Source organism: Oryctolagus cuniculus, chromosome 9 (genome assembly GCF_964237555.1).
Source record: "Oryctolagus cuniculus chromosome 9, mOryCun1.1, whole genome shotgun sequence".
In the NCBI taxonomy this organism is placed as follows: Eukaryota; Metazoa; Chordata; class Mammalia; order Lagomorpha; family Leporidae; genus Oryctolagus; species Oryctolagus cuniculus.
This window is the reverse complement of record NC_091440.1, coordinates 87,408,322-87,427,233: the sequence shown is the minus strand read 5'-3', so window position 1 is coordinate 87,427,233 and position 18,912 is coordinate 87,408,322. Positions and strand designations below refer to the sequence as shown.

At 42.9% G+C, this 18,912-nt stretch overlaps 1 protein-coding gene across 3 annotated transcripts in view; it reads right to left on the bottom strand.

Annotated features, from left to right (window-relative positions):
- The window catches only part of USP12 (ubiquitin specific peptidase 12), a 184,555-nt gene that overhangs the window by 93,671 nt on the left and 71,972 nt on the right, over positions 1-18,912 (bottom strand). For all 3 annotated transcript variants that reach the window (XM_070049076.1, XM_051834124.2, XM_051834125.2), the window contains exons 4-6: positions 14,406-14,635; positions 10,941-11,017; positions 10,738-10,821 (exon numbers count right to left, since the gene is read on the bottom strand). In XM_070049076.1, coding sequence (XP_069905177.1) covers positions 10,738-10,821; positions 10,941-11,017; positions 14,406-14,635 — 391 coding nt within the window. The remainder of the gene's footprint in view (positions 1-10,737; positions 10,822-10,940; positions 11,018-14,405; positions 14,636-18,912) is intronic.

The following is an 18,912-nucleotide window of genomic DNA, read 5'->3' as shown; positions in this document are numbered from 1 at the left end:
AATTTCACCTTAGTCTTGTCTCACCCTCAGGAAGGCAGCTGGCCTTTATAGCCTCTTTAGCACTTGTCAGTCACTGGGCAAGGACTGTGGTGGCTCTAAAAACTCCCCTATTTCCTTCCCCAGTAGCCCAAGCGGAGTCCTTCAGAAACTGTGTGAGCCAAGCAAAGGGGTCTATAGATGGAACTTAGCGGGCCGGCGCCGCGGCTCACTAGGCTAATCCTCCACCTAGCGGCGCCGGCACACCGGGTTCTAGTCCCGGTTGGGGCGCCGGATTCTGTCCCGGTTGCCCCTCTTCCAGGCCAGCCCTCTGCTGTGGCCAGGGAGTGCAGTGGAGGATGGCCCAGGTGCTTGGGCCCTGCACCCCATGGGAGACCAGGAAAAGCACCTGGCTCCTGGCTCCTGCCATCGGATCAGCGCGGTGCGCCGGCCGCAGCGCGCCGGCCGCGGCGGCCATTGGAGGGTGAACCAACGGCAAAGGAAGACCTTTCTGTCTGTCATTCTCTCTCACTGTCCACTCTGCCTGTCAAAAAAAAAAAAAAAAAAAAAAAAAAAAAAAAAAAAAAAAACAACTATAGATGGAACTTAGCCAAGAGAGCACTGACTTGCAAGCTCTGCCACAGGTGAATGTAATATCCCAGCACCAGCACCAAATAGCTTACTACTATCCTGTTAGTACACTAAGAGAGATGCTTAGTAACCCGACAGATACACAGTTCCAAGGACTAAATTCCATACTCCTTTAAACTGTGACATTCACAAGGCAGGGCTGGCTGCGAGGAAAACACTGGGTAACTGAGACGTAAGCACCGGGAGGACACCTAGAGGACAGACCTTCACCTCCAGCGTGCGCTACACGTGAGGGGCAGGTGGCAGCTACAGATGGGGCCCATGGAACGCAGTGCTGAGCGGTATCCAAAGATCCAGCAAGCATCAGGCAGCATCAGTTGGTCAAGAGAAGGAAGGACTCACCCAACCAGAAATACAAGTCACAGTCAGAGGACTTTAATGGGTGTGTGCGCGCAGGAGCGGCTGGGAATGTTTACAGACAAATTCCTGTGGCTGACACAATACCACACAGGTTACCACCAGCACAGCCTGGCTAAATGGGAATAAGATATGGATCTGGTTATGAAAATGCAGCACAATTGTGAGGCCTTGAAGTCAGGCAGCAGCAGCAGAACACTCAATCTGGAGCAGATACTGTAAGAGGGGCCAGTGCCCACGGTGACAAGATGCAGTCACTCAAGCACACATGGGATTTCTTTAATACGGGAGGCCAGGGTGGTCCCTGAAGTGAGCTCAGGTGCATGTGGAATAAAGGGAAAGTGAAGAGAACTGAGAGGAGGAGGTGAAGGCAGGGAACTCAGCTCCTGTCACTGTCACTCAGCATCAGACCCCAGACACAGGAGTGACAGCCATCAGAACTCTCCTTACAGTTCTCACGGACATCACTCTACTTTCACCTGCAGTCTTTATCCTTCTGAGGGTTAAGAGTATATGGCTGTCATATTCATACTTCCCAAAGTGCTATCTTTCCTGAACTGTGATAGATACAACTCAATAGGCATGCTGCACAAAAGCAGTCTATGTACAAATAAATTACAGGACAGGCTGAATTTAAGATGTTAAATTTCTTCTATTCTGAGAGTCCTCTCACAGGCTACAATATAGAACACTGCTATCACACAGCAAGCTCATGTGATGATGGAATCCTGATTTTGTGGCACTTCATGAACATTTCCAGAAATCATTTTTCAGTTTTCCCAGAGTGAACATTTCTTGAAGAATTTTAAAAATATCAATATAAACATGGACACAACAAGTCAAACTTTTCCTGCTTTATTGCAGTAAATAAATACAAAATTTACAATCTTAACCATAAGGATATAGCACATAGCAGTTCTAACCCTATGAATATTACTGTACAACAGCTCTCCAGAACTTTTCCTCTTACAAAACTGAAACTCTAGCCATTCAACAACCACTCACCTTTTGCAGCTCTGCTTCGTTTCTAAGAGTTTAACAATTTAAGATCTCACATATATAAATGGAATCCTACAACATTTGGGGTTTTATTTTGTTTTGCTTCTTGGTGACTTGCTTATTTCAATTAGCATAATGCTTTCAAGTCCACCCATGCTAAAATATATAACAGGGATTTCCTTTTTTAAAAGCTGTATTGTATGTACATACCATATTTTGCTTATCCATTCAACCAAACCATTAATGGACATTTAGGTTGCTTCTGTTTCTTAGCTATTGTGAATAATGCTGCAATGAACAATGCACGTGCAAAAACCTCTTTGACATTCTGCTTTCAATTATTTTGGGTATACACCCAAAAGTAGGAATGCTAGATCATACAGTCACTTTCCTTGTAATTTTTCAATGTGCCCATATTGGTCTCCATGGCAGCTGTATCATGTACCATTTTACACTCCTACCAACTCTCATTATTTAAGGTTATTTTTTTCTTTTTCTGTAGAGTGGTCATTCTGTGATGCGGTATATCCCATGTGATTTTGATATGCACTTTTCTGATTAGTGATACTGAGCATCTTTTCATTTTGCTTGTTAGCCATTTGTGTATCCTTGAGTCTGAGTCCTTGTTCTTTTAAATACTGGATTATTTTGTTGTAATAATTGAGTTGCAGGAGTTGTTTATATATTCTAGATACTAACCCCTTATCAGATAATGGTTTGCTTATATTTCCTCCCACAGTTTGCCTTTTCACTCTGTAGCATCCTTTGCTTTGCGGAAATTTTAAACTTTGATATCCTGTTTGTCTATTGTTGTTTTTGATGCCTATGTTTTTGTCATCAAATCTAAGAAATCACTGACAAATCCAATGTCATGAAACTTTTCTTTTTTGTTATTTTTAATTTTTTTGACAGGCAGATTTAGACAGTGAGAGACAGACAGACAGAAAGGTCTTCCTTCCATTGGTTCACCCACAAATGGCCACTGCAGCTGGTGCACTGTACTGATCCAAATCCAGGAGCCACGTGCTTCCTCCTGGTCTCCCATGCAGGTGCAGGGCCCAAGCACTTGGTCCATCCTCCACTGCCTTCCCGGGCCACAGCAGACAGAGTTGGACTGGAAGAGGAGCAACTGGGACAGAATCTGGTGCCCCAACTAGGACTAAAACCCAGGTTGCTGGCGCCGCAGGTGGAGGATTAGCCTAGTGAGCCGCAGCACCAGCCCATCATGAAGCTTTTCAACTGTTTTCTTCTTCTAGTGTTCCGGCTTTAGTCTAATCCATTTAGAGTTGATTGCATATGGACATCCTGCTTTCCCCACACCATTTGGTGAAGAGCTAGCTTATCCTTTCCCCTTAAGTTTTCTGACACACTTGTCAAAATCAGTTGACCAGACCTATGTGGATTGTCGCTCCCCCTCTTTGTGGAGGAGCGACACTAGACCCTGCGTAGGCTTCATATCCGAGTCACGGCACCATTATGTCGCTCCCCCTCTTCGTGGAGGAACAACACTAGACCCTGCGTAGGCTTCATATCCGAGTCACGGTACCATTATGTCGCTCCCCCTCTTCGTGGAGGAACGACACTAAACCCTGCCTAGGCTTCATATCTGAGTCACGGCACCATTATGTCGCTCCCCGTCTTCGTGGAGGAACAACACAGGACCCTGCGTTGTTCTTTTGTCTGCTCGGCCCTCCCCGGATTTGCTGCTGGTTCTTCCCGGGTTGGCTACCATCCCTTCCACCTCCGTGGAAGGGCGGTTCCCCCTAGCCACTTTCCCCACTTCCGCGGGGGAGCGGCACACCGCTGGCCGGCTCTCTCGGGGGCTGCACAGGTGTTCCTTCAGATAGATGTTCCCCTTAGATGTTCCTGGTGCATGTTGTCTCTCTCCTCCTTTATAGTCCTCCTCCGCCAATCCCAACTCTGCTACCCACACGCCGAGTACGCTGCTCTCCTCCAATCAGGAGCAGGTCCTACAGTTTATTGGTTGAACTGGAGGCAGCGGTGTAGAAGCTGTTTCTCCCTTCTCAGCGCCATATTGTGGGAGAGCAGATGCATAGAATAAGTCTTAATTCCAGTAACAGTCTAGTCCGAGTTGCTCCCAGTTGCTCCCCACAGTGGATATTTCCAGGCTATTTGGTTCCACTAGTCTACATGTATGTGCCATAGTGTTTTAATTGTGGTAGATTTGTATTGTCTTTTAAAATCAGGATATGTGAAACCCCAGTGTATTATCTCTGAAGATTGCTTTGTCTCTTTGGGGTCTTTCATGATTGCAAAACGGAGTATTTTATGTTTCTGCAAAACATGCCACTGGTAGTATAACAGGGATTGCACTGAATTCATAGACAGCTTAGGGTGGTGCAGAAATTTTAACAACATTGTTTTCTAATCAATCCATGAACACAGGATGTCCTTCCATATATTTGCATCTTCTTTAATTTAGCTCAATGTTGTTTTATAGTTTTCACTGAACAAGTCATTTACCTTGTTAGTTTAGTTTATTCTTCAGTATTTTATTACTTTGCTCCTATTATAAGTAAGGTTTTCTTAATTTCAAGACTGCTTCCTGTTGGTGAATACAAATATAACTGATTTTTTTTTTTAATTTATTTTTTGACAGGCAGAGTGGACAGTGAGAGAGAGAGACAGACAGAAAGGTCTTCCTTTGCCGTTGGTTCACCCTCCAATGGCCGCCGCGGCTGGCGCGCTGCAGCCGGCGCACCGCGCTGATCCGATGGCAGGAGCCAGGAGCCAGGTGCTTTTCCTGGTCTCCCATGGGGTGCAGGGCCCAAGCACCTGGGCCATCCTCCACTGCACTCCCTGGCCACAGCAGAGGGCTGGCCTGGAAGAGGGGCAACCGGGACAGAATCCGGTGCCCCGACCGGGACTAGAACCCGGTGTGCCAGCGCCGCTAGGCAGAGGATTAGCCTAGTGAGCCGCGGCGCCGGCTATAACTGATTCTTGTATGTTGATTTGTATTCTACAACTGTTGAATAATTTACTACTTCTCTTTTTTAAAGTTTTATTTATTCGAAACGCAGAATGACTGGGGGGGGGGGGTGGGATAGATACACACACACATACACAGAGCATGTATGCAAGTGAGCTTCCCTCCACTGATTCATTCCAAATGGCTGTAAGAGCTGGGTCTGGGCCAGGCCAAAGCCAGGAGTCAGGAGCCCCATCCTGGTCTTCCTCATGTGTAGCAGAGGCCCAAGTACTTGGGCCATCTTCCAATGCCTTCCCTGGCACATTAACAGGAAGCTGGACTGGAAGCAGAGCAGGTGGGATGCTGTGCCACAGTGCTGGCCCAATAATTTATTAGTTCTAACAGGGTTGGTTTGTGTGTGTGTGTGTGTGTGTGTGTGTGTGTGTGTGTGTGTTTTATATAATCTATACAATTTGCTAACTGTAAGATCACACCATCTGAGAAAAGAGCATTTTGCTTCTTCTGTTTCAATTTGGATGCTTGTAATTTCATTTTCTTACCTAAATACTCTGGCTAGGACTTCCAATATTATATGGACCAGAAGTTTTCAGTTTTTCACACTGAGTATGATGTTAGCTGTGGGCTTCTCATAGATGGACTCTATTCCATTGAGGGAATTGCCTGGTATACTGAACGGTGTTTTATCACGAGAGGATGTTGAATTTGTCAAGTGCTTTGTATCTACTGAGATGATCATGTGGTTTCTGAACAATAGGAAGCGTTCCAGATTGAAACCTTTTTTAGTCAAACTGGTTTCCGTTTCTTTAGGCAGAACTATGATCTGTATATTCAATACAAGCTTCTTCTGAGACTAGACACTATGAGCTTTTAGAGCTGGCAGGGACCTTAGAAGAGGACTAATCCAAATGAGGCCCAAAAAGATTAAAAGACTTGTCCAGTATCCCAGTGTAAGTTGTCAAAAGTGTAGTTACCTTTCCAGGAACTTAGATAAAATGATTGCTAAATGCTGTGAAAAATTTCCAAAAGTATGTGGGAGTCAGGCTTTATACACATAAAAGTGTCCATCAAAGCACTATTTATAACTGTGATTGGATTTAGAGGATTGGCAGATATATAAACAATACTATAATATAAATATAAACAATACTATATACCATTTGCACTTATGAATTATGTAAAAGAATATTTTCCTTAACATGGTCCAATTAACTGAAAAACATTACAAAACTGTTTATAAAATTTCCAGTCATCCCAGTAATTGTATGTATATGCACTAGTAAAATCTAGGACATATAAAAAAACATTAAAATTTTTGTAGGGATTCTTAATTGCTATGTATTCATCCATACACGAGGACTTCAAAAAGTTCATGGAAAATATGTATAATGAGAAAATAGCACATGCATTTCAAAATACTCTGTACTGGAGCCGGCACTGTGGCACAGTGGGTAAAGCTGCTGCCTACAGTGCCGGCCTCCCATATGGGCACCAGTTCAAGTTCTGGCTGCTCCACTTCTGATCCAGCTCCCTGCCATGGCCTGGGAAAGCAGTGGAAGATGACACTAGCACTTGGGCTCCTGTACCCGCGTGGGAGACCGGGAAGAAGCTCCTTGCTCATGGCTTTGGATCAGCACAGCTCCAGCCATCGCAGCCATCTGGGGAGTGAACCAGTGGATGGAGGACCTCTCCATCTCTCTTTCTGCCTCTGCCTCTCTGTAACTCTGCCTTTCATTTTTTATTATTTTTATTTATATTTTTTATTTTATTTATTTATTTATTTTTATTTTTTGACAGGCAGAGTGGACAGTGAGAGAGAGAGACAGAGAGAAAGGTCTTCCTTTGCTGTTGGTTCACCCTCCAATGGCCGCCGCTGCAGCCGGTGCACCGCGCTGATCCGATGGCAGGAGCCAGGAGCCAGGTGCTTTTCCTGGTCTCCCATGGGGTGCAGGGCCCAAGCACCTGGGCCATCCTCCACTGCACTCCCTGGCCATAGCAGAGAGCTGGCCTGGAAGAGGGGCAACCGGGACAGAATCCGGCGCCCCGACCGGGACTAGAACCCGGTGTGCCGGCGCCGCAAGGTGGAGGATTAGCCTAGTGAGCCACGGCGCCGGCTAACTCTGCCTTTCAAATAAATAAATAAATAAATAAATAAATAAATAAATAAATCTTTAAAATACACAAACACACTGTACCAAAATAAATTTATTTGCTAATTCCCACTTTTCTATGAGCTTTCTGAAGTACTCTCCTATTTTCCAGCTTCTTTACAAAGAATATACACAGGGGCTGGCACAGTGGTGTGGTAGGCATTCCATTCGTGTCCCGGCTGCTCCTCTTCCAATTCAGCTTTCTGTTTATGGCCTGGGAAGGCAGTGGAAAATGACCCAAATGCTTGGGCCACTGCACCCACATGGGAGACCAGGAAAAAGCTCATGGCTCCTGGTTTCAGGCTGGCTCAGCTCCGGCCATTATGACCATTTGGGGAGTAAACCAGTGGCTAGAAGACCTCTCTCTTTCTTTCTAACTCTGCCTCTGAAATAAGTAAGTAAATCTTTTTAAAAGGTACATATTCTGCATGTAAAGAAGCCAGTATTTAATAATGGATTAAATATTAAAATCTCACAGATGTGTAACCATCATCCTTCATGGAGGGCAGTTTATGCTCCACCTGGGCCTTCCTTGATGAAGTCAACAAGTTTGAAGCTCTGTCGCTCTGAGCTGTATTCAGTCCCTCACTATCCTCCCTATTCAACTGTCTTAGTACTTTCTACAACATATTCAGGTTGAGTCTGCTACCACCCAGCCCTATGCCTCCGCCCACAGTTATCTGAGCCACTCCATAGCTTCTGCACTGATGGAAGGGAACAGTATTTTGACTACCTGTGTCCATTGCCAAAAGCTCCTTTCCTAAGAAATGTGTCTCTATTCAAAACAAAGACAAAAATACAGTAATTTAAAAACCTCAGCTCTTCCTCGTCCCTTTATGAACAATTCAGTTCAAATATAAGACAGAACACATAAGACACACAAGTGTGCAGGCAGGGGAGGGGGAAGCCCAAGCACAGTGAGGATATCTTTGAGTGTGTGTGTGTGTGTGTGTGTGTGCGTGTGCATGTGTGTGTGCGTGTGTGTATGCACACATGCACCAGAGAAAGTAAGACTAGTTACCTTCAGGTATACTGACCAAATAAGAAAATACAATAAGGATAATAGCAGCTTATGTTTACTGATAGTGAAGAGTTACAAATATTAAAAGTGAGATAGCAGAATGGATCTTATGGTATTGGCTGGAATTAGAGATATCACTGTGAATTCATGATTGTCAATACAGACAGACAGATAAGAGAAATAAATACAAAATGTATTTATTTCATATGTAAATATTCATAGTATGTTCACTAAGGGGGCTCAGAAACAGTGACATTCTAGTACCAATGAGCAGCTTCTGAACATCACTCTCCCCTAAAAGGAACCAAGCTCCTTGGAGAAATGGCTTTTTCTGTACAGATGCAAGGAAAGTACAAAATGAGCTGAGCATTTCTGGTGCCACAAAGTGCGTGCTGAAAAATGGTGGGGTACATCAAAAACATGGGCATGAACTTGATCCTGAAAAGAAGTAACAATGTCAATGGATTACAACTCACTGAATAAAATAGGAATCCTTAAGTTTACACTGACTTTTTAAAAAGGAATAAAAAGTTCAGTGAACAGGATATTTATAATCTCAAAATACATCCACATCAAATACTTACAAATAAAATACTTTTAAATTAAAGTGAGGAAAAACGCAGCTTTTGGGAAACAGCTTAATCAAGTGTTCAATAACAGCACCAGTAATTAGAAGTACAGAAAAGGGTGAACACAGCCTCAGACTACCCTTGGGAAGGCTGCTTAAAGGATGGCACTTCATTAGCACCTGGGAACACAGATTTGCAGCGTTTGCTCCTCAGGTGGCCCACCGTGCCTAACTTGCTTGCACAAGCAATATGGTTTATCCCAAATACTTGCTTTCCTTCTGGGAGCATGGAATTTGGGTACATGCTAGGCAGAGTTCTTACATGATCTGCCCCCAATAAAAACCCTGCACTGACTCTGTAATGAGCTTCCTGTGTTGCCACGTTTCATGCTGGAAGAATTAAGTGATTCTTGGAAGCTTGCTTGGCTTTCCTCTTTGCTGACTACTTTGTATCCTTTCCCTATAAGAAATCTTGGTGATCACAGCTCTATGTTGAGCACTCTTGAGTCCCTGGAGGAAATCAGTGATTCCAGGGTTGCTCTTGGGGATGCCCCAACACATGGGACTAATCCAAGTCATATGCCACTTACAGACATAGTGAGAAGAGCATAGTATCACTTCCGTAAGATTCCTGTGAAGACACATAACCTGAATCTAATCATAAGAAAATGAGGCAAACACAAATGAGGGAAATTCCATAAAATAGCTAACCTGTGACTTTCAAGAGTGACAATTATTAAAGTTAAGAAAGACTGGAACTGCTCTGAATGGGAGAAGACTAGAGTGACATGATTATTAAATGTAACACCCGATTCTGGCCTAGACCCCTCCGCTGTAAGGGAATCACTGGGACATTTGGTGACAGCAGCACAACAATGCTGCTTTTCTGACCAGGACAAACATGAGCACATGAGAAAACTTCCTTGTGTGTGGGAAAAATCTACTGAGGTATCCAAAGGTCATGAGGCACAATATCAGTGGTTTACTTTCAAATGCATTAAGAAGCATTCTTGCAGGGTGGGGCATCTGGCACAGCAGTTAAGGCACCAGTTGAAATTTCTAGATCCCCTGTGAGAATGCCTGTGTTCAAGTTCCGACTCTGCTTTCTGCTAACTTGCACCCTGGGAGGCAACAGTGATGACTCAAGTACTTGGGTCCCTAACACCCACCTGGGACCCAGATTGAGTTCCAGGCTCCTGGCTTTTTCCTAGTCCTGCCCTAGCTGTCTCAGGCATTTAGTGGGTGAACTAGTGAACAAAAGATACCTTTCTTTCAAACAAAATGAAAATTAACTAAAAAGCATAGTTTGAGGTTGTTTCAAAATAAAAAGTGAATTAACAGTGATGATGATGATTCCAGTCCTTTACACAAAATCCAGCCTTTCTAATAATAGACTAAGAGAAAAAGCATTTCCTCCCTCACCCCTCTTCACCAGGTAAAAAGTCTATGAATCAGGAAAGGTTCAAAGCCAAATGCTTCATCTGTACTGCTTTATGATTACTAAACAATCACGAAATGTAGAAAATCACTCAGGAAACAGAGTTTTGATAAAAAAAAAAAATCAAGTAGAACATCATTCGTAGTATTTTTTTTTAAAGATTTGTTTATTTGAAAGGCAAGGTTAGAGAGAGAGGGAGAGGGATAGGGAGAGGAAGGGGTGGGGAGATAGAGATCTTAGATCTGCTGGTTCACTTCCCAAATGGTCACAGTGGCTGGGGCTGGGGCTGGGGCTGGGGCAGGTCAAAGCCAAGGGCTGGGAACTCCATCTAGGTCTCCCAAGTGCAGAAGTACTTGACCTATCTTCTGCTGCTTTCCCAGGCACATTAGCAGGGAGCAGGATAGAAGTGGAGTAGCCAGGACTCAACCAGCTCTCCAATATAAGATGACAGCATCGCAGACAGTGACTTAACCTGCTGTACACCTCAATGCCAGCCCTATATTTATAATAATATTTAATCAAGAATGACTACTGAGTGTGAATTTTCACAGGTCACTTTTACTTCGAAAAGTCCATCAATAACATCCACTTGCAAAGAATCACTAAAAAATCCAAAAAGCACTCAATTACCGTTTGTGTGCTTCCTGCTTGCTGCGACACTCTTCACAGTAATATTTGTATTCACTGCACAGGGTTTCTGTGTTGCTAAAACCCCTGTGTAAAATCCAAAATAAATTCATTTTATACACACCAAAATTTCATCAATTAACTAAAAATATTCTAAACTAAAATAATTATTAACTTCCAAAAGAAGTAACTATATATATACATACCTTAAGCAGTGAGTAATTGATGTGTTTTGTTCCACGTCAACAGAAAGGTCTAAAAAATCTTCATCTTTGCTGCTTATCTGTAAAAATAGGGAATTATTATTGATTTCTTCAAATATTAGGGAATCATGGCTCCCAGATGCCAGAATTAATTGCTTTCTATTACTATGTAAATAATTTTTTCCATAAGTTCAAAGCAAAACTACTTGATTTAGATCATCCAAAAGACTGCTGAATAAATAACTATTATCATATGCATAGCCAAAACACCAAAATATGCATTTGAGTAGTTCTTACGGACAAAGGCTAGTATGCTGATTTTTCATTTCTTTTCTTAAACCTCAGTGTTATTTTACAGTATAAAATCCAGCACGTCATATACACTGATGCTTAAAAACATAGCAAGACTGAACGAGAACACCGGACAAAGAACACCAGTGTTGCTACTAAAGAAAACAATTTAGCCCTTCCTCTAAATCTATCTTAAAGTCCTCTTTCGTTTATGGACAAGTCATCTTCTATTTGAACTGGAATAGGACAGAAGTTAGACATAAACTGTTTCCTTCAAGAATCTGTTTCCAAGAGGAGCACACAAGCAGGAGCCATGCCTACCTCCAGCCCACTGACCATACATGAGTGACAGGTCGTTCTCCTGTTTTGGTATCATGTCAACGTGATAGAGTCAGCATCACTAAGTTGTGAGAGCTTCTGTAGTGGTGCAGAGTATACACTCACACAAATTAGAGAGCAGGGTACTGTGCCTGTTGCTACAGCTTACAGGAGTTTCCAGAGTAATTCTAACTCTGCTTCATTTCTTTCTTCTTTTTAATTAATTACTTAATTAATTAATTTAAAAGGCAGAGTTACAGAGAGGCAGAGGCAAAGAGAGAAAGAGTTCTTCCATCCACTGGTTCACTCCCTAGACAGCTGCAACAGCTGAAGCTGGGTCCATCAGAAGCCAGGATATTTTTCTTGGTCTCCTACGTGAGTGCAGGGGCCCAAAGACTTGGGTCATCTTCTTCTGCTTTCCCAGGCTATATAGCAGAGAGCTGGATCAGAAATGGAGCAGCCAGGACTCAAACCAGCACCCATATGGAGTGCCAGCACCACATGTGGCAGCTTTACCTGCTATGCCACAGCACCAGCTCCTGCTTCATTTCTACATGAAGCTAGCCCTAGACCGTGACTCCCATAAGCTGTCATTCCACAGTACAATGTAAGGTATAGTGATACAAGGTCTCAAAACAGCCAGTGAAAAAGAAGACGAAAGACAGACCAGAGAGACAAAAGAGAACATGCTGTGTTTAAGGAAAAATCACCTCATTTTGCAGCAAAGTGGATGGCATGGCAGAGGCAGGCCACAGCCCTATCAGGAGGGGTTTCTGTCCAGATAGAGAAGTACAGATTCAGCTGTCTGAGGCTTCTTGGAATGGGGTTTTTCTCCAAATAAAGTTTTCAGAGGCCAACACTATTGTGCCATGGGTTAATCTACAGCTTGTGACACCAGCATCTAATTATCAGAGTGCAGGTTTGATAACCTGGCTTCTTGGCTTTGGATCCAGCTCCCTGCTAATGCACGTGGTAAAGTAGTGAATGGCCCCTGCCACCCACTTGAGAGACCTGAATGGAGTCCCTAGCCCATGCAGTCCTCTTGGGAGAACTGGCAGATGGAAGATCTGTTACTCTGCCTTTCAAGTAAGTTAAGTACTAGCTTTGTTGAAAATGAAGTTCTCAGTTTCGGGAGTCTTCATTTTAAATTGACTTTGATGATAACCTAAAAGCTCTGACACAGATGCACTGGGTCACCTGGGTGGAGTTACTATGTTTGCATATGCAACTGTGTTGGCACCAGGTCACCGTCACCAAGTGGAACAGAATTTCACTAGGAAAAGCAGTTATGAACATGTCTGGTTGCTGCTGAGCTGAAGTCCCAAAGCCATGTCACAGCCTGGATCAGGAAAAGCCAAGCTAAACCTCAAGGAAGATGTCGGGCAGGAGATCCAGAAGTGGGACTCATGTACACTGATAATAAACTGGAATGTGATCCTTCCAATGCAAAGAAACTCTGGGGACCAACCACATTTAAAGAAAAAAGAGAAGTGAAGGAACCACCCCACCCTCCAGGACAAAGAGAGCACCACAAGAGGAAAAGACAGAACCAGTCCCTACCAGCCAAGATATTCACAAAAACACTAAAACACAAGCACCAGACCATCTAGGAAATGTAGTCCTGGCCTTCCCAAACAGCCCCATGTCCACCTGGATCAGGCCGGCTGGCACATGGCTCACACAGCATCCTGTGCTCGCCTACACCTTCCCACACTGCACTGGGGCTACCTGACTGCCTGGTGGCCAGGCACCACCAGCCTGTGAGCACCCTGAGATCAGACTGCCTTCTGGTTCGTATCCCACCACCCTCTCCCCATTTTCTACAAGCCGAGTCAGTGCTTAGAGATCTGTGCAATGCTGAATACAGAAATGACACACATTCACCCGAGAAATCTTGGACTGCATCCCTCAGGCTGGGCTTGATAAAGGCATGGAGCCATGACCAAGTGCTGAATCTGCATGATGACAAATTAGATTCTGAGGAAGTAGTTCCGATTCATTCCCTCAATTCTGGGGAAACTATCTCGAAGTATTATTGCAGACACAGGAGGACTTCATAAAGGCCAGGTAGGAGGATTGGTACCCATCCCTTATGATTCACATTAATAAACATTTCAGCACTGTGAATAAGAATGGTTGCTATCACTCTCTCTCCTTCAAAAATGTTCACATTCCACCGCCTCCAATCCCCAGGCTACAAAACACTTGCCCAAGTTACTAATGAGCCTGTGATGATGCCAGTGCAAACACACCTACCGCACTGCTGGTCACATAAAGTACAGCACAGTTTACACAGTACACAAAACTTGCTAATAAACGACCATGTTACTGGCTTATGCACTTACTGTACTATACATTTTATCATTATTTCAGAGTGCACTCCTTCTACTCATAAAGACGCAGTTCTATAAAAGAGCATGCCGTGTTACACCAGCAGCAGCCTCTGTCCCTTCCAGTGATCAGCCATCTAGGTTTATGGAAGTGCACTCTGATGTCTGCACTATGTAATCACCTAACAGTGCATTTCTCAGAGAGGCACAGATGTTTCTCCCTGACCTGCGAGTTTTCTATGAGCTTAAACTAAGACATACAACTTCCATAACACAGTTCTATGGCCTTCTACGCTGAAACAAAATCAAATAGTTTAAACTGCAGAAATTACCTTTTGACCACCCCAGGTATTCTTTGACCATAAACAGCACTACAGAAAATTACACATCTACTGAAAAGCAAGTCTTTTAACATTTATTCTATGCCTAAGGATTGCCAAATTTTCATCACCCATACACTCATCCTTAGGAACAACTTTTAATACAATGAGTTACATGTTTGCTAGACAAAACTGTATGACATACTTACAGTTTCACAAGTAAGACATCTGGTTTCATTAGTTAATGTTCCCTGAAAAATCTCATGGACCCACGTTGGGTCTGGTGTGCTGTTGTTATTTTCACTGTCAATATTACCATTAGGTAAGCGACCATTTTGTTTTTCCTGCTTTCTCTCTTCTTGTAAAATATCAGCAATCGTATTTAGTAGGTAATTTAAGAATTCATGGGCATCTTGTTGCATGTAGTTGTCAAAAAGCTCTAAAAATAAAAACATAATATTGGAGAATTATTTCAGAATCAATAACTGTTTTAAATATATTTTAAAGGACATCTAGTATTTTATCAGAAGGAAAAGTGTAAATGTTAAGAATTACTAGTAATGAACAAAAAACATTTACAATTATGTCCAAAACTTAGAAAAATTACTAGTTAATCCATTAGAAAAGGGCAAGCACACATCTACATAATAGATCCTGAGAAGAAAAGAAGCAACTGCTTTTCATTAGCTCATCAAATCTATTTTTTTTAAAGATTTATTTATTTGAAAAGCAGAGTTAGAGAGAGAGAGAGAGAGGGAGGGAGGGAGGGAGGGAGGGAGGGAGGGAGAGATCTTCCATCTGCTGGTTCACTCCCCAAATGGCCACAATGGCCAGAGCTGGGACAATCCGAAGCCAGAAGCCAAGAGCTTCTGGGTCTCCCACATGGGTGCCGGGGTCCAAGGATGTGCACCATCTTCTACTGTTTTCCCAGGCCATAGCAGAGAGCTGGATTGGAAGAAGAGCATCTGGGAATAGAACTGGCGCCCATATGGGATACTGGCAGTGCAGGCAGCAGCTTTACCCACTACGCCGCAAAGCTGGCCACCTACCTAACCTATTATTATACAAATATTACAACAAGATCAGCTCTAAAGCAGAAGCTCAACATGTACCTGCCAAGGCCAAGCCGAGTGCTTAAGAACCATAGCATTTATTAGAAGTAAACACTGAGATTCTGATTTAGGAGTAAGAGCTCTTCCAGGGAAATCTATTGTGCAGTCGGATTCTGATGTGGAATCAGGAAATCTGAATTTAATCCAGATAATTTCTAGGGCCCCCTCTAAAGAGATCCTATTTAGTCTATTTATAACTCTATGAAACATTCCTCATAACTACACAACTGAGTGAGTATAATGGAATGCCAGCATGCTAACACCAAGCAATTCACCCTTTGCCTGGCATTCCACAACCCCACCACCAGAGCAGTAAGGACCTCAGAGGCCGTACCTCACTGGAGCCTCATAACAACCACGTGATATTGTCATTAACCTTACTGTATGAGGAAGTGGCAGACACAAGATTCAAACCAGGCAGCTGAACTCCAGCAAGCACCAAAGTACTGCCCAGGGTGAGCCTGTTAACTCAACAAGAACTGGGGATTATTCAATAAAATGCATTAAGAAAAGCTAGCAATTTAGGATTCATTTTATTTTTGGATCACTTTTAAATGTACATTTCAATATACATTTAATAAATTCCAGAAAGATTAGTTTATATTTTTTAAATATTACATATAAATTCAGACAAATATTTAGAAAAAGTCTAAGATAAAATTAAAAATTAATTTTAATAGAGCTACATATATGACTACATAAAATTAAGTTTCATGTATTAGAAATGATTTTTTAAAAAGATTTATTTATTTAATTTGAAAGGAAGAGCTAGAGAGAGAGAGAAAAGAGAGGGAGAGAGAAGTCTTCCATCTGGTGGTTCACTCCCCAAATGGCTGCCAACGGTCAGAGGTAAGCCGATCTGAAGCTGGGAGCCAGGAGCTTTTCCCGGGGCTCCCACACAGGTGCAGGGGCCCAGTCCTCTATTGCTTTCCCAGGCCATAGCAGAGAGCTGGATGGGAAGTGGAGCAGCTGGAACCTCAAACCAGTGCCCATATGGAATGCCAGCACTACAGATCGCAGCTTTATCCACTATGCCACAGTACCAGCCCCTAAAAATCATTTTAAAAATTTTTTAAAAGTGAAACTTAGAGCCAGTAGTTTAAGCTGCTGCCTGCAATGTTGGCATCCCATATGGGCACTGGCCATGATCCAGCTCTCTGCTTATGTGCCTGGGAAAGTAGCAGAAGACGGCCCAAGTGCTTGGGCCCCTGCACCCATGTGGGAGACCTGGAAGAAGCTTCTGGCTCCATTGAGGCCATTTGAAGAACCAGCAGATGAAACATATCTCTCTTTCTCTCATTCTAACTGTGCCTTTCAAGTAAATAAAAAATCTTAAAAAAAAAAAAAAATGAACAAAGGGGGACACCATCTATCTTTGCAAAGTTACTGTAAAAAAATGGCAAAGGTAAAGTCTTTATAGGGAGGAATGGGGATTTCAAAATAAAGAATGAGTTTTATTTTGGTGTCAAAAGATCTTTCGGAAGTATAAATTTCCAGTGCAGCTGCTAGAGCAGGTCGTGCAGACTAGGATTAATTACAGTCCTAGCTCTAGACATGTCCATCACGGGCAGTGAACTTAACCTCCTGGAGCCACAGCTCCTCATCTGAAGAACTGGGCTAACAGCAGTACATGCCTCACAAGATGATTATGAAGACCAAAGTGCTCAGAACACAATGCTGTCAGTGCTGCATGATCCTGACCGCTTGCTTTTATCACTGTTGTTGCAACTGAACAGTAACACTGTTTAAATCTATAAAGAAAGACTATATACAAACTCAGCACTGTGATATATGGGAGAGATCAGATAAATCATAACATCTTTGCATGTTAACGTCCAGAGGAAATAAAGCCTGAAAATCCAACATATTCAACAAATTCCTTTTTAAACAAGAAAAGACAAACCAACAACAACAACAACAAATAGCAAAGGGAAATAACAGGCAATTCAATGCAGAAATAGAAATGCCCAAATCTTAAAAGACAAGTGATTGAGAAATAAAAATTAAAGCAACAAACATAATTTTTGCTTCTCACTTTGTCAAAATCACATTGTCTGAAGAGTCCAGTGCGGGCTCTGTGTGGAGAAACACTCAAAACCACTGCAGCTGGGAGCCTGAAGCAGTGGGAAACAGAGCATGAGCTACTTGGAAACACCCTTACAGGAACACAAGCTGGTTCTCCTGGACACCAGTGCCAGCACACGCCTGGGCACGCCCGGAAACCAGCGTGGACAGGAAAACAGCCCAAATGTTTATCAACAAAATGCATTTTTTTAATTATAATTTTTTATGAAATACCAGGCAACAGTTGAATAGCAAATAGTTTCCTATGGACTAACATGGTAAAATCCCCAAGATATGAATTAGTGAAATCAGGACGTCTGAGTGTTTATAACAAACAGCTAACCAGAAGGCCCCACAGGATGTAGCTCTAGCTTTTTGGACATCCTCGGACATAGGTGACTACATAGAAAAAGCTATGGCAGGGGTTGGTCAAGTTATTTCCAAGGAAGAGAATCCTGAATAGCCGGGGAGTGGGCAGAGAAGCCAAAGAACCACTGGTTTTTAGGTACTAAAATTTTACCACAGGTCAAATATCCCTATCTGAAATGCTTGGGACCAGAAGTGTCTCAGAATTTTTTTCTTTTTTTAGTTATTGGAATACTTGCAGATACATAATGAGAAATCTTGGGGATAAGACCAGTCTAAATATAAAATTCATGTATGTTTCATATATGCCTTATACACGTGGCCCAAGGTAACTTTATGAACTATTTTTAGTGCACCTGCATACTGACTGTGACCAGAGGTCACACATGGAATCTTCCTACAGTGTCCTATCAGCTGTCAAAAAGTTTGATTCTGGAGTACTTTGGACTTCAGATTTTTGGATGAGGTATGCTCAGCTTGTGTATCATTTGTATGTGTTAACAATAAAGCAGAGGCTTCCAGAAAACACCCACTTCCTGGGGCTCCTCCACTGCTGCTCATACTCTTCACATTCAACTATTCCCCACACCCTGACACTTCTTAAAAACCACTTGCTAGTCCCTCCATTTCCACCACGATCGATCTAGATCAAGTCAGCTCCCCACATTTGGCCCCATGACAGTCTCCTTTCCTTCCATTCCACACTGTGAACACAAAGGTTGATTCACAGAACCTGAATCTTTCTACCAAAGCATTTTCCCTGCCACCTCCTGTATCAGGTGGTAAAATCCACATGAAATCTCCCATGTTCATTATTTTTTCACATACTAAAATCCATTCCACAAATTTGGATATCAAGTCAAATACAATTACATTAAGAATGCAACAGAAGCCACACTCTCTTCCCTAAGTTTCACCTGAGGGATTTCATTAACCCTCCACAAATTCTCTTTGTTATTCTCAAGAACAATAAAAGCTGTGAGTTCTAGGAACGATAGTACAGTAGCCCACCAGACTTAACACGTCCTCATTTTTAACTTTGTAAAGTGTCCACTGGTTTTTGCCCAGAAAGTATCGTAGACTCAGAGCAGTGTGACATCATTCCCTACTGCCTATTCATAGCAGAAGTCACAGCAGCGACCACTAACACTGACAGCTCGTGGCTTCAGCACCC